Source organism: Emericellopsis cladophorae (genome assembly GCF_022114955.1).
Source record: "Emericellopsis cladophorae strain MUM 19.33 chromosome Unknown NODE_37_length_229796_cov_116_624128, whole genome shotgun sequence".
Taxonomy (NCBI): Eukaryota; Fungi; Ascomycota; class Sordariomycetes; order Hypocreales; family Bionectriaceae; genus Emericellopsis; species Emericellopsis cladophorae.
Window position 1 is genome coordinate 141,033 of NW_026250962.1, and position 15,880 is coordinate 156,912.

General features: G+C 56.0%; 3 protein-coding genes across 3 annotated transcripts; 1 reads left to right on the forward strand and 2 right to left on the reverse strand.

The window, feature by feature from the left end:
- Positions 1–3,659: 3,659 nt before the first annotated feature.
- J7T54_004241 (uncharacterized protein) lies at positions 3,660–6,400 on the reverse strand (the record flags this gene model as incomplete). Its single annotated transcript, XM_051507910.1, has 2 exons — positions 3,660–6,127; positions 6,247–6,400. The coding sequence occupies 2 exons, from the start codon at positions 6,398–6,400 to the stop codon at positions 3,660–3,662; spliced, it is 2,622 nt and encodes an 873-aa protein (XP_051360965.1).
- A 3,135-nt stretch (positions 6,401–9,535) lies between these two features.
- J7T54_004242 (putative arrestin-related trafficking adapter protein-like protein) lies at positions 9,536–12,573 on the forward strand (the record flags this gene model as incomplete). The annotated part of the gene is made up of 2 exons (XM_051507911.1): positions 9,536–11,764; positions 11,818–12,573. 2 exons carry the CDS (start codon positions 9,536–9,538, stop codon positions 12,571–12,573), a joined length of 2,985 nt encoding a protein of 994 aa, XP_051360966.1.
- Positions 12,574–13,386: 813 nt separating this feature from the next.
- J7T54_004243 (uncharacterized protein) lies at positions 13,387–15,517 on the reverse strand (the record flags this gene model as incomplete). Its single annotated transcript, XM_051507912.1, has 5 exons — positions 13,387–13,718; positions 13,776–14,573; positions 14,630–14,818; positions 14,876–15,419; positions 15,464–15,517. 5 exons carry the CDS (start codon positions 15,515–15,517, stop codon positions 13,387–13,389), a joined length of 1,917 nt encoding a protein of 638 aa, XP_051360967.1.
- Positions 15,518–15,880: the final 363 nt, after the last annotated feature.

Consider the following 15,880-nt stretch of genomic DNA (forward strand, 5'->3'; position numbering starts at 1 on the left):
GTCCGTGAATACGGAGTACGGAGTAGTGGTATCCGTAATTACCCCGTAACAATTCGTCAAAAATTGCGTAGTATTGTCACGCATGAAGAGTAAAGAGGAGACCACCCTCATTCTCAATTTCTCATCCATCATGATCCATGGACCGCGAATGAATCAATGACCCCTGCATGCGCCATATGAGGAGCCCGCGTCAAACAAGCCCCCGCAGGTACAGTGTCAGACTAATGGCAAATTAATCACCAAACTTCAAGGCCGATCACCGTGTAATCGTTTCCGTGAGCCTTCTGGTGCTAAAAAATAGGCAGTCGCCAATACGCTGGAGAACCCATTATCACCTGTCTTGCGGTCCTTGAATTGTGCGTGCCGTGTCTTGCTCGTTGGCCCGCTGCTGCTGGTCTGGCGGGAGGCGGGGTTGCGAAGGTGCTGACCACTGTGAGCGACGATCTTTGCGCCTCGCCGCTTGTCGATGAAGGGGCGATGTGAACCCAGCTCGTGATGAGAAGACGTCTCGAACAGAAGAAGCGGAGCCTGGCTGGCGCACAAGAGACATGAACGACGGCTGGCGAGAATGTCGGGCCCGCTTGCCCCCCTGGTCCAGCCAGGAGCCCGAGCTAAAGTGGTTGCATATTTGCAGGGTCGTACGAATCATTGTGGGCGGTGGGCTACCGTACGGTCCTTACCTGGTTTAGCTTCCATCGCAGTGCGCAGTTTGCTGTTGGCACGCATCCCGCATTCCGATGCGCCTGCTTCTGGTCAAGGACCCAAGAGGCGTGTCGTCAAGGTTTGGTGACTGCGGCCGATGGGACAGCAGGTAGTCCCTGCCTGTCCTTAGCGACTGGATTTGGAAACGGACTGCCGTCATGTAATTAATATGGTGATCCAACGTGCCTTGGGTTACGGCTGCTCCGCCAAGTTGACTAGTTGTCAGCGGACAACTGGCGCCGCGCGTGGTGCTAAAAAGTAATTATTCATTAGTGGGAGGAGTAATAAGTACAGGATGGATCTCGGGCTGTGCACCGTATAAGTATACCTCGCAGAGGACATGGATGCCAAAGGGATAGCAACGGACCGGGTGTCTGACGCATCCTACATAATAATAATCATAAAGGTACCGTACGGATACGCACGAACATGTTCGCTTCATGTCTCGCTGAAACTGAGGCAAAAGGTGAACCGAGCTATTCCTATTCATGGGCGTCTCAATACCTTGAGCAGGAATCCCGGTCTGCTGTGCCAGCAGGTGTGAAATTGTATGTGTTGAGTGAGTCTCTAGTACCGTGGGCGGGTCGGGGGTGATAGGTATTCGTACTGCTTTTCGGATTCATCGTCGTATCACCGTGACGCTGCTTGGGCGGGTACTGGAGAGTGCGTGTGTGCAAAAAGTACTCATCTACCTAAGTAAGGTACCTCTAGACAGACAGGCGAGTCATTCGTTAGCTGAAGGTTGCACTTTCCTTTTCAAGCACGTACGTACAGGCAATAATCGGCAGGTGCTCCTGTCCCTTTCCATTGGTTGGATTGCAGCTATCACTCACCGCCGGTATTGCTGGTAACGTAGGCTCCAGAAATTGCAATGCCTTGTACATGCTCTCGTAAAGCACACGATCTGTGCTATAATACTACTCCTAATAATACCTATGATATCTAGGACGAAGTACGAATCGAGCCGTACTTCTTTTGGCCCCACATGACTCGATACTAATGCACCGCCATCACGACCATTGTACGGACACGTTTCAGCCGGTTCAATCAACAAGCTAAGTATCCATGATTATTGACCATCTTCGCGCTTCTCTCATTCGTCGATTCACAGCCCGTAGTCTGGCTATACTAGGTACGTACTAAACTCGACACAATGTCTACATCGTCTACCCAGCGCCGACCACTCGATCAAAAGTACTCATTATGTATACGTACTATGGCATGGCACAGACTGCAGTAGCAGCAAGCACAGCGGCAGGCCTTCATGGCCGCACTGACGACTGGAGACTGGACAAAGGCAAGCTTGTTGCTTGACAATGTTGACGCTGGCCTGTCGAGCCACCACCAGCGACTGACTGGACACGCCCGTGACGGACCAGACGTGGTGGGGGCTGGACTCGGACGGATCTGCGCATGATCAATGTTTTCAGGTCAGCTGCGGTTGGATACAGCGTACCACAAATTAATACAACAGCAACTGGCGATGAACTCACTCATACGCAATGCCGCCGACCGCCATTCTCGTCCTTGCCCATGTCGCGATGGAGTCAATGGACGCGGACAGATAGACAGCAAGGTTGTGGACTCTACAGTCGTTCTCTTGGTCTCGCGACTTCCCGGTAGCGACTCCAGTTTTCACATTCCGACCAACGCACGTATCAACGCAAGCAAAAGCATCTATCCCAGGCCGCATCCTCTTTTGAGTGCTCGGGGCCGCGGACAGAGGGTGTATGTGCACTATTAGTCAGTTGGTCAGCTATCTGCAGACTGCAGTCAGCGTGTGCGTACGTATATCCATGTCCATGTCCGTTTGTTGACCATCGATTTCGGCTTCAACATGCTTGGCACAGCGCAAATGCTCAGGCTGTGCACTAGCCTCATTAGAGTCACACTTTGCGCCATTCGAGACCGGAATCACCCTCGACCACACACCCTCCGGCCTGAGACATATTCTGGTTCCTTGATTTGAGCGTTCTCTATCACAAAGTCAGAATCGGTGATACGCAGGCTTCCGAGCCAGACCATGCAAGCCTTCAGCGACAGCCGTGCCTAACTTGGGACGCGTACTGCCATTGTCTCACCGTCACATTGTTCATTTCTTTATGGCTCATCAACAGCGCGGCACACTGGCGCATCTCAGACGTCCCCATTTCGTCAACTCTGTCACTGGCCGCTGTTGACGCTGTGAGGGGCTGGGGGCTGTGGAATGAATATGGGTGAAGAAACAAAGTTTCCCTCTCAGCGTCCCTCTGTAGCCTCGTAGCTGAAGCTTCCCGAGTCAAGATCGCATTCGACGTTTTTAAGAGATCCATCATATCTTTTCGGCGGTCCCCGGAGCTGCGTCGAGTCTCGACTGGGAGGAAGCATTCTCGGCCCCGGCACCCTCGGACCGGCCGCTGGACCCGTCTCGTTGTCGTCCACCATGGACGTCGCCGCTCTCGACGACGACAGTGAAGCTTTTTTTGAGGGCGGTGGCGGACACATATTCCGTATCCGCCGGAATGCTGATGGAATGATGATTTTTCGATCTCATTCGACGCACACGGCCCGTGGGTGGTGGGGTGGTCATGATAATGACACGACACGATATGGACGAGGATGTTGGTGAGGGGTGGTGACAATCCACTGATCCAGAAGGCGTCGCAGGTTCGTGAGGGCGGTGCGTGGAAATACTTGCTAATTAGAGGAGCAAGACTCTCAACATGTGCCCCCATTCTAACCTCCTTGGTCTGCCTGTCAGAATTATCACCCGTCTACTAGGCACGCTATGACCGAGATGGGGAGCCAAGACTGTGATTATGTAGTCAGCAACGATCGAGCGTTGGAATCACGCACAATGCCGCTGCAAATGCGATGCCTACTGCTGGATATGATCGGACTCGTGCTGCCGGTGTGCAAAGCTTGGGGGTGGCCGTCGTGCTGGGTATTTGCAACATATTACGCATAGACAAAAATATCTAGATGGCTAGCTTTTCCAGCGAGTATGCCTCCACCTTCTGACTGATGAGATGGCCCGTCTCGCGGCTGCTCCTCATCACCACCTCACCTCCACTGACCACCTTCTCCCTCTTGGGGAGCGTCTTGGCCTTGAGCCCTAGCGGCAGCATCCGGCCCTCCTTGCTCTCGACGGCGACGGTGATGGGCTTGTTGGCGTTGATCGTCCTGGTGCCCGACGCGGCGGCGCCGGCGGCGCGCCCGTAGCGGACAACCTCCCCGAGGGCGCCATTTAGAAAGACGGCCTCCTCCATGCCGTCGAGGGCGGCGGCGACCTCGAGCTTGAGCGCCGCGAGAATGTCCCCCGTCTCCGTGGCCGTGTCGAGGGCGTCGTTGAGCAGCCAGCCCCCGGAGCCGATGGCGTCGAGGCAGCGGCCGAGGAGGTCGGAGATGAGCGCGATCACACCGTCCGGGGGCGGCTCGTTCCCCTCGGCGTCAAAGGACGGTGGGTCGATGTAGAGCGATGTCCAGGCGCCGCGGACCAGTTCAATGCGCAGGAGGTGGATGAGGGCAAGGATCTCCTCGGTCTGGAGGGCCGTGGCGAGGGCCTTGACGGTTGTGCGCGAGGGCAGGCGCCATAGTTTGGTGAAAGCCAGGGTGAGACCCCTCGATCGCGTGCTGCTCTCGTCGCCCAGGTAGTGCTCCGTCACGGCAATCTCGCGCTCCAGGTCGTCGAGGTCCATGTCCTCTTGGCCTTCGGCGTGCGCGCTGGCGGTGAGCTGCTTCTTGGGTACGTCGCCCGCGGTGGTGATGAGATCCATGCTCGACATGATGGCGCGGATGGCGAGGAGAACCTCGACTTCGCCGAGCTTCGTCGCGCGTAGGTAGTTGAGGAGGAGCGTCAGGGATGGGTCCGCCTCCGTGAGGCACTGGATGAGGTCGCTGGCAAAGGATCGTTTCCTTGCCGCATTCTCCATCTCCTCCCTGAAGGCCGCGTGCAGATTGGTCATGGTCAGATGGCCCGCTACGGCAAGGTAGGCCATCACGTTGCTGTCGGGCTGGAGGAGCCGGAGACGAAGCCGATCATCTTCCGAGCCCTCGCCCACGTCCACTGTGAAGACTCTGGTGATGCCGTAGAGAACCCAGCGACGGTCGACGGCTGGGTAGGCGGTTGGCTCCATGCACCACTCCCACGCCGGCACTTCATCATCAACCTGGTTACCAGTCGCTTGGAATCCGTTGGGGGCTCCGTCGACGACCTTGTCCACGCCAAACTTGCCGCGTAGCTTGGCTTCCCACTCGGCAATGGCGTCGTTGTTCAAGAGCTGATCGGCCTCCTTCTCCTCGGCGTGGTGCTTGCGGAGGTATTCTTCGGTGATGGTGCCGGGAAGCGTGTGGGAAAATTCAGGAGCCGGCCGCTCAGTCCTGGCCCGTTTTGCTGGGATCTCAACGGCAGTGCCGCGCCCGATGGAGTCGATGAGCAGACCGGCCTTGCGCCTCCGCCCGTTGCTCTTGGGTGGCTCAATGTGGATGCAGACGAGGGTGTTGTCAACCAGTGCGACAGCCGTATCCTGGCTCCGGAGGTAGCTGATCAGCTCAAAAGACTGCGCCTGCTGGCTTTCGGCCGGGAGGTCGGACAGGTCAAGCTGTGACATGGCGTGAACCGAGCGGTACTGGTAGTTGTACAGACCGATCGAGTCGGCGGACATGGCGAGAACAAACGGGCGGGAGAGCCTGGTGAAGGTTGTGGCCTCCTCCATCTGAATGATAGACTTGACCTTGGGCACATCACCAGTAAGGTCAAAGACGGTCAACGCGCCGTCTTGGAGTTGGAGAAGCGTCCCGGACTGTACCTCAAAATGGTACTTGGGGCGGCCAACCCCCGCGGGCGCTGTAAAGGGCGCAACATCCAGAGGAGTCAGCCTTTGGGCATCGGCCGACGACTCGCCAGTGCCCACGGCAAGGACCAGCAGGTGTCGACCCTCGGTGCCGCCCGTCGCGCTCTTAGACACGAGCGCGAGGAGCACGGGCTCCGCGCCCGCGGACTTGGGTAGGGACGTGTACACTTCAGGTCGACTCTTGAACATGCCGTCACTGAACTCAGCCACCGTGCCCGAAATGGCAAAGTCCACCTCGAATCCCGAGACGGCGGCGGAGGAGACGTCGTCCACGACAGACTTGGCCGAGGAGCTCCACAACAGGGCGAGGTTCTCCCTCAAGCTGAAGACGTCGCCATTTTCACACACCGCAATGACATTACCCACGGCGCTCGTGGCGTTAGGTCCCGAGGTTGTGACGTACAGCACCGGTGACTTTCGCAGGGCCTTGGTCTCGGTTGTCGATGTCGTCTTGCCATCGCTGTGGACCACATCCTTGAACAGCGTGATTTTGTACGAGGCGCCATCCTTTGTCGCGATGTATGTGTAACGAGAGACATCGCTGCTGCCGGTGCGTCGAATGCGTATGGAGTGCGGCGGGCAGGTGAATGATTCTTGTGGGGGGATGGGATAGGAAGTGATCAATCGCGACCCAGGGATCTACTCGTGTCAGCCATTGCGCTCCGTCACCTGAAGAAAGAACATCCTACGTCGTATATGCTCGCCGTCTCACCATCAATGCCGACAGCCAATTCCGTCCTCTTCTTCCTCAACCCATCTCTCTGGCCGTAGACTTCCTTTGCGACGATCCTGCTGTCTGTGTGGCCCAGCGGTCGGGGTAGGGTCGACAGCACATATGGCTTGTGTATCCTGTATTCGGAGGCCATATTGACGAGGCGTAGGAAGCTCAAAGTGGCAGTGCGAAGGGGCTTCTGCTCGTCGCGACGGTCGTGATGGCAGCACAGCGAGACCGATTCTCGTCGTGCGTGTCTGCGAAACTTTTTGGTGGGTCCTGGAAAAAGATTGGAGCTGTGCGGCAGCAAAGATAATCCGGTGGTGGGGTGATGTGGGGTTGTTCCGCTAGATGGCTAGAAGGAACTAACCTACCCTATACTTATCCTGTTTCTCTGCATGCTGGCTGTCGAACAAACAACGTGGTACAGCTGGTGAATGAAAAGAACCGCGCACACTCGTTTCCAATACCTTGGTTCAATAAATGAAGTCCCGTTTGATTCAAAGTGCCCTCTCATTGGATCCGGCGGCGGGCCACAATGGATCAACACAATAAAATCATCTATTCTTGGATGTCCCTTCGTTGAAATGACTTGGCCCTTCAATGGCCTATCAGGACCCGGAAATAGGCAAAGCCGCCAAGATACATGTCCACAATCCTGATTTCATCACTTGATCATCGTGACAGCCTTGAGCGGCAGCCACAATCAATACTTGCCACTTTTCCACAGCAAAGCGAGCAGTCGGCCGGCGGGCCGGCTTCGGAGGTCCCATATATCCCGAGATGCCGGAGCGCTGGGCGGGGCGCTCCCGGGATTGACTACTCAACCTAACTAGTACGTGTTAATTTGATTCCAAAGACCCTTCCGCCGGCATGCTCGGATGAAAAGATTTGCTTTCGCCGTTTCGCCCACACTGCCTCGTAACATTGATCGAGTGACTTTCATTCCCAAGGCATTACGACGCAAGTGAATTCTTGGCTCCCACATGACCACGTCAAAGTCTAATGACCTCAGCGGCGCAGGCAGATCCGGGCTCCCTCGACCGAGAAGCGTGGCTTTCGGCTTGAAGTACACTGATAGTCGCAGACGACAATCGGGTAAAACTAATACTACTAGTTCTGTACGTAGATGTTTCGAGGTACGTACGCGTCGACCTGCAGATACCGGCGGTGCGACGTGAAACGTCGACTGCGTATGTAGGAAAGATCCGTGACATTCAGCCTGTCGCAGGAATCAGGCTCCCACGCCCAACATTGACGAAGCACGGACACTACTCACCTCGTCTCACAACCGAAAAAGTCAGATTGGTCAAAATTGCAGCAAGTCGTCCTCGAGTTTATGATTGTCATATTTGTGTAATCCGACCACATCGCCATCAATACTTCACGCACAGACCCAACCTGACCCGCTCATTACAGTCGCCAAGCGGAGGTCGCCGAGTGGTCAGATTCGTAGCAAGATAGTGAGTGCCCTGCTTTCTTCGTCGGGGCGACGATTCATCTCTGGTGCCATCGGGGAATCATGCTGCGTGCAAAGGGAAAACCCCGCTCTTGGGGTCCCGTTCCTGTCAGGTGAGAGGCAGTGGGTGTGGGTGTGGTTGTGGTTGTGGTTGTGCCGTGTCGCAGGAGCAGGATGCTAATTGACTTTCCCAGTCGCGAATAGATCTGTAACAGGAAAGGCCTTCTTCTTTTGCAATTGATCTTACGAGGGCGATGGGAAGGCGATGGGACTAGCAGTCTGTCTTCGCTCACACATAAATTTGCTGTATAAATACTAGTCGCCCTGACTAGTCCCCTTTAGACACCCGTGAGCCACCGCACGAAGAATGCGTCGAGTTTCTGGAAGAGGAACTGCCGATGCTCATCGTCCCGCATTACGTAGTCGTGCCGCACCAGCGCTAGACGACAAGATCCCACAACGTGCATCCTGCGCAAGTTGGGGTCAAGTGGTTGTCATCCTATAGTACATAGCCCCCAGGAGAGGATTGCATGCATCTTGGCCGGTGTCCGCCTCCAGTCTCCCCTCCTGCTCAAGGTCTGAGCCCCAGGAAAATTCTCGACGGCATTCTTCGGTCGACGCCGAGGCGCAGAGTCGTCGACGACATTCCGCTACGAGTAGAGACTGTCATTGATAGTAGAAGTTACCTCCTTCCACTCACTTCGCTCGTCTCTTGTCAACTCGCGGCATTCGGCGCTGATCAAAGGTACCTACCGACCTATAGACGACCGCCCTTTTGTTCTCGATCCGCAGCGCTCTGTGTTGTACGTACAGGCAAGTTCGGCATCTCCATTTCCGTTTTTCCCACCCAGCCAGCATCTCACCATGATGCAAACGGCCAAGAATAGACGGGAACCGACTATCCGTTGACTGTTGTCTCGCGCTGGCCGAATGTCTTCGCTATGCTGGCGTGGGCAATCTATGCAGAGGCAGGCACAGCATTCCTCGTGCCTTGGATCGCAAAATAGCGCGGTGCTCTGGCTGCGCATTGAGTCGATGAGTGAGGACGCTGGGATTTGCGAGCGCAAAGCAAGCATCAGCCCGGTACTTTACGCTGACATCACCACCTCCGTTGGCCGGGGCCCTGTCATTCAATCCCCCCACCCGCTAGCACAACCAGCAGGGCGACAACAGGTGCCAGCGAGGCCGAGCACAGCGGCTTGCGGCCTGAGCAGGCCTGCTAGTCCCTGCTGCGCACCCCACTATGGACTGGAGACTGGACTCGCGGCCAGGCACCCCCAAGTTCCAACCTGCAATCGCTGGCGTGTCAAGTGGCGCACCGCCGATCGGGCTGCCCATCTGGAGATGAGATCAGGGCAGCAATGACTGGCGCAGGAATTCAGATGCAGCAAAACAGGCCCACGGGGGCCCAAGTAACGTCGGCAATTATCCAGTCCTGCGCTCGACATTACGGCCGCACATGGGACAATGCCATGTCCATGAGTCTCTCACCTCAGTGACAGTAGCGACATGACCCCAAGGTCCAGCCAGTGCCCTCTTGCCCCCAATTGTCAGTCGAGTCCAGTCATTCCACCACCACCACCACTTCTTCACCTCCAGCACGACCTCTTCCATCCTCACTCTACTCTCTCGCATATCTAGCTCGGGCTTCCTTTCGTCTGTCATTACCCTTTCTTCCCACATTGGCGGCTGCAAAGTGTGCAATGGGGACTTTCATCTGCTCGCTCCTCCCCGCGTCATTAAAGTCCTAATTACCATCTCGTTGCCGATCACCAGAGTGCATGCACATGCGAATTAGAAATCGCTTTCCACGCACTCGATAATAACACTATGCCAGCGACCCTGGAGCCTTTACGACGCCCAACCAGCAATAACAATTCCACGTGGATTACCTCGAATTCGGGCAACATCTACTACCGTCCCCGCGTCGACGGCAGCAAGAAAAAGGGCAGCAACAGGAACCAGGGAAACGCCAACAACGCCGCCCGGTTCCCGCGACCCCTCATCGAGCCTCGACGCTCACGTCCTCACGCCATCCACATTGTCACATATCCCCCGGGCTACGTCCCTCACGAATTGAGGTCTAGGGCCCAGTCTCCGTCGTCGACGCGCGCTCGCAAGATCAAGGTTCGAACCGCCAGAGCCCATCGACGAATCAGCCACTCGGCCGCCTCTTCTCAACCAGTGGTGTCCGACCCTGCGCCGCGCCACGCTGACAGATCCCCCATTCGTCCCGCGCTCAGTAAATTTCTGGGGTCTTTATACAATCCCTCGACGGCGCAACGAATTCGCGAGCCTTCGGAACCAACTCGACGTCGTGGCTCGACGACCACAAACAACTCTCAATTGAGTTCCAACAGCGCCAGCGTCTCCTCTCTCCCGGCAGGGATCTCGTCCTCCTCCTCCTCATCAACCCCAGACTCTGACCTCACCCGCCAAGGACTCGAGTCCCCACGCCGCCAATCAGCGGACGCCGACTTGCATTCAACCTCCGTAGGTCACGCGCCCAGCAGGAACACCACAGCGGCCACGCAAGAGCCCTCATCGATTGCGACGACGGACGCTCCGCCCGCAGCCTGCGCAATCAACCCCACGACCGACACAGTGTCTCGCGCCGCCGCCGACTTCCCGACCCCCACACCGCGGGTCCAACCGCGAGTACGGGCCAATACCAACACATCAGATCGTCGTAGATTCAGCATGATGTCCAGTCGAACAGCGAACAAGTCGGCCATCAGCTCCCTCGTCAGTGAGGTGCCGAAGCCCGTGGCGTCAGGGAGTGGCGTGGCTTGCTCGATCTTGCTTGCGGAGCCCAACATTTTCCTCAATGGTTTCGATCACGACGGCCAATCACGAGGCACAGGCCAAGCAGGCACTGCGCTATTAAGAGGCAAGCTGCAGCTCAACGTTTCCAAGAATGTCAAGATCAAGGCGATCCAGCTGAAGCTGGTAGGGCGTGCGCGGACGGAATGGCCAGAGGGCATCCCGCCGACAAAGCAAGAGACCTTTGAGGAGACGAGCCTGCGGACTCAGGTTCTCACCTTTTTCAATGTCACAAACGACGTCTGGGAAACGGAGTATGGCAATTCTTGCACCTACAATTTCAAAGATCAACCTAGCGCCCCGTATCTTGTCGGACACAACCGGTCACAGTCCGGGCAGCAGAGACATCTGTCGGCAAGAGATTTGAAACGCCTCTCACTGCAGAATGCGCAGTCACGCAGTTTTGGCAAGGGTGACAGTGGGCCAGGCACACCATCCGCAGCGGCCAAGGGCTTCAAAGTCTTTTATCCTGGCGTGTACGCATACTCGTTTGAGCTGCCCATCGACCATCATCAGCTGGAAACAATCAAACTGCAGTACGGCTCTGTCAAATGGGAGCTACAGGCTACGGTGGACCGCGCAGGGGCTTTCAAACCCAACTTGCACGGCAACAAGGAGGTCTGCGTTGTTCGAGTGCCCGACCAAATGTCGCTAGAGATGACGGAGCCCATTTCCATAAGTCGGCAATGGGAAGATCAGCTCCACTACGACATTATTATCTCGGGGAAGAGTTTTCCCATTGGAGGTAAAATTCCGATTGCCTTCAAGTTGACGCCTCTCGCCAAAGTACAAGTTCACAAACTCAAAGTCTATGTGACAGAGTCATGCGAATACTGGACCCAGGACCGACGAGTCACTCGGAAAGATCCCGGACGCAAGATTCTGTTGCTCGAGAAGGCAGCCGGCAAGCCACTGGACGACACCTGGGCATCATCAGATCTGCGGACCGTCCGCGGAGGCGAGTTGAGCCAGGAGCAGCGTCGTCAGGCCCGGGACCAAGCTGCCCAACGGCGAGCTCAGGAGGCCCACCGGCGGCAGGAGCAACCGCAGCCGCTCCCTGATTCAGGAGAGAACCTACTTGGTGATCTGGATCTCGGCCTTGAGTCCATGTGGGGTGCTACCGAGATTGAAGCGAATGTCCAGATCCCTACCTGCGAGATGATGGCAAAGAACAAGGACCAAAGGCTGCATCCAGACGTCAGTTGGAAGAACGTCCATGTCTACCATTGGATCAAGGTGAGCGAAATGTTACGTTTTTTGGTGATGCGTGCGCTAACGTCCTATTTCAGATTGTCATGCGCATCAGCCGGGTGGATCCTGAAGATCCAACGGGCACAAAGCGTCGTCACTTTGAGATTAGCATCGACTCGCCCTTCACAGTACTCAACTGCAGGGCTACACAGGCCAACACGGTCCTGCCCGCATATGGCAACATATCTGAGGGGCAAACCGTGCGTTCCTGTGGATGTCCGGATTCTCGCTTTGTCTCATCCGATCCTTCGCCCAACTCTTCAACAGGCACACTGAATCGCATGTCCGGCGAGACAATGCCTGCTTTGCCCCAGGCTGCGCATCTCCACGACTCGAGCCCGATGAACCCGGCCAGCGAGACTTCGTCGAACGAGCCTCGACCCATTCACCTGTTGCGCGCTCCTAGTTTCAACCCCCCGGCGTTCGACGATGATTTCGCGCCACCCCCAGCGCGAGAAATCGCCACGCAGAACATTGGTACGGCAACTAGCCGCCCCACTGCAACCCCGCCGCCACAGTACGATGTTGTGGTTGGCACACCGAGCGTAGATGGGCTGGCAGACTACTTCAACCGCCTTGCGGATTATGGGTTCCCCGAAGACGACTCCGACTCTGGCTCTGATGATGGTCCCGCTCGCATCCTCGAGCGGTCCGGACGCGTGAACGTTGCTAACCCACGGACACCGGGCGGCCGGATGCCGAGTCGCAGCATGGAAATCCAACGTCCGACAATATCACTCAACATGGACAATGTTGTCACAAGTCAGCAGAGACAAGCAGCGCATGCTGTCTAAATTCACCATGCATATCACGAATCTCCTTTATTTATTGTCATTTTTGCAGTTATATATTCCGGTCTGATATGGACCACACGGCGCAACGGACTTTGGCGCATGGATGTTCGAAAAGGGCACTTTGCGGGCGTTTACTGTCGTCTGGCCGGTGGACGCTTTGTCGTCTTTTGGATATAGGGGCTACGGTGTACCTACGTTGGATCTGATGTCAATACGAGAATGCGTATATAGAATGCATTGCCCCACAAGGTGGGCTTGCTGGTACCGACTGAGTGACTTCCAAAGTCAAATTCTTACATGTGTCTCTTGCGCAATGCTCCCGTGCCACTTTCTCGTGCCGCAGTTTTGACTTTGGAGAGCAACAAGACGCGCGGTCATGTACATAAACCTTATTCGCACAGGGAGACCACATGGCCTGACGCCAAGCAGCCACTACGGAGGACGCGGAGACAGAACCGGACGCCTCCTCACGCCCCGGAGGCTTGGGTCCCATGACATTGGGACCTCGGCCGAGGAGGTGGTGAATGTTGAAATGTGATCCGGGTCCAGACCACGATTGGACCCTCGGTTAGGCCTAGCTTGCGAACGACGCGTAGTGCGCATGCTGCGGCTCTAGGACTCCACGCAAGTGCTCGAAGGGTCTGAAGCACTGTCAACAACAATTTACCTGCGGGCATGATTCCGGTAGCGAGGATACACAGGGGAAACATAAGGCGGGCAAAAGCCGCTGAAACATGTACATGAAAACATCAATATACCAATCCAAATGCTCGTCCACGCTGAGAAGACTGACTGCCATTACCCCAGCACTTATCATGCTCCTACCTCGACGGCCCTCCCTCCGCCCGACGGTTCTCCCCCGCCTCCTGTCTCACCGGGCTTCCCCCTCAAGGGTTTCGAAGGGTCATACCCAACCTGCTTCACAATTCCTAGCCCCTTTGTCCTGCCTTCGCGGAAGAGTAGCCGGTCGCCAGGGACGAGGTACTCTGGTCTTTGCACGAATCGGAAAGCCACGGTGGCCCGGTCGCCAGTGCGAATGAGTTCACGATCAATGTCGATGATAGCACACGTCTGCTGGACAGGTCCCACGTGAAGCATGGCCTGATAGCGAGTCTTGATGGTCGTGGCGTGGGACAAGATCAAGACTGCCATGGTATGAGCATAGTGATAAAAAAGAAATGGGGAACGAAACGGAGACTGACCTTCTGCTATGAATTCGCGGTGCACTTTGGGGGCAGGCTGGCCCTCTGTCTTTGGTAGAACGACCATGCCCTTTCTGACCTCCTTGCGTTTGACGCGCTTCAGCGCAAAGGAGGCGGACTGACCCGCGGACACGGCAGGAACACGTATCCTCTTGCGCTCGATGGAGCGAATGGCGGTGGCCAGGAAGTTGCCGAGCGAATCCGGGCCGATAAGGATGTTATCGCCTTCATGCGCAACGCCGGAGCGCACGATCCCTGACACCACCGTTCCCGTGAAGGGCACCGAGAAGACGTCGTTGACCTGAAACTCAAAGGGGGCGTCTGAGTTGTACCGACCGTGATGCGGCAGGATGTTGAGAAAAGTGCGGACCAGATCCAGGTTCTCACCTGTCACGTTGGAGACGAGGAACACGGGGCAGATCCTCTGGCTGACAAACTGCGTGGCTGTGTTGATGCAATCCTCCCTGTTCTTAATGAACGTGGGTATCTTCCGCGCGCCTGGGGACTTCATGATCTTGTTGATCTGGCTGATTGTCTCCTCGAGAATGTTGGGCGGGCAGATATCGATCTTGGTCACAACGACCATGACCGGTACGTTGAGAGCCAGGGCGATACCGAGATGCTCCTTGCTCATACCCACAAGGCCGTTGTTCGCTGCCACCATCAGGAGACAGTAGTTGGGGCTGCTTGACAGTAGGCCGAACACTGTCGTCCGAAGGTACTTTTCGTGACCGGCCAAGTCGGTAAAGGTGATAACCTTGGCGCTTCGCTTGCCTATCTCCTCCCATGAAAGCTTGCCTTTGCAGCGGAAACGTCAGCAGCTAGGAAAAATATGCAGAGCTTATCACACTTACGACCAGGAATATCACTCGTAATGATGTTGCCTTTGCTGTCGAAGCCCATGATCTCCATCCCCACGGAGCTCGTTCTCCCTGATTCGATCTCATGCTTGTGTCGAAAGAGGTTCACGCGCGCCTTTCCACGACCATCGTCAAGGTCGCCCTTTACAAGGACACCCAGCATGGAGCTTTTGCCGGCATCAACTGATAAAGGTTAGTCTCAATCTCATAGAGCCATTTTCCCATATAGCGCAGCCTTACCGTTGCCGACCACGGCTATCCGCGTCTCAATCACATCCTCAATCACGCCTGGCTGTTGCCGAACCAGAACCTTCCCGCTGCAGCCCTTGGCCTTGCCGGGATTATCGCCCACGCTCGGTGCCTCAACGTTCCCGCCAACGTGTTTAGTCATCAGTAGTTGACAGTTCGCCCGTATTCGATGTGCTGTTTCGTCTAGTCGGTTATACGCCACGTTCCACTCTTCTATCGTTAAATCCATAGACTCCCCACTATCCTCAAACCCCAGCTCGAATACAGCCTCGCCGAAGCCTTCGTCTAATCGTTCGATGACGACCTTTTCGAGCTTCTGTATTGATGCGTCATCGGTCGCGAGCAGGAGCTGTTTCAAGGAAACTCGCGGCGCGGCATCTTCTAAGTCGAGGGTCTCGAATAGCTCGTCAAGTTCTTCGTGATGCTCGGTGTCTTCAGCGTCATGCGCGGTGCCGGCTGAAGCTTTCGCGGGGGCCTTGGTAGGGTAGCGGATGTTCTGCTGCTCTTCGACGTATTCCGCGAATGCGCTCAAAGCCTGAACTATTAGAAACAGCTACAGTTCATGTGCGCTATACTCACAGTCTCCCCTTTCCGCTTGTTATCTTTGGGCTGATATTTCTCCTTATTTGACATGGTGGCGGCTTTGGGTTGATGTATACGGTGGTATTCGGGTGATCATTGGGTTGCGCTACACGAGACGATGGGATCTACAGAGCGCCCTTTAATTTATGCAGCCCGCGTATTGATATGCCGACATGAGCTGTACTCGGATGACTCAACTGAGTTTCCGCAGAAATCAGGTGAGGCTGACCACGATAGAGAGGAGTCATAGAATGAGTCTGTTAGGCGGCGAATCGTGGTGGGGTGAAGTCGATGAGCGTCATGGGGGAGGAGCCAGACAGCTTATCGATAGGTGGATGCCAAGACGGAAGGTGCAGATGGATGCGCACGGGCCAGATAGCGAAATCGGTTAGACGCATATTGCTCGCAGCTGTT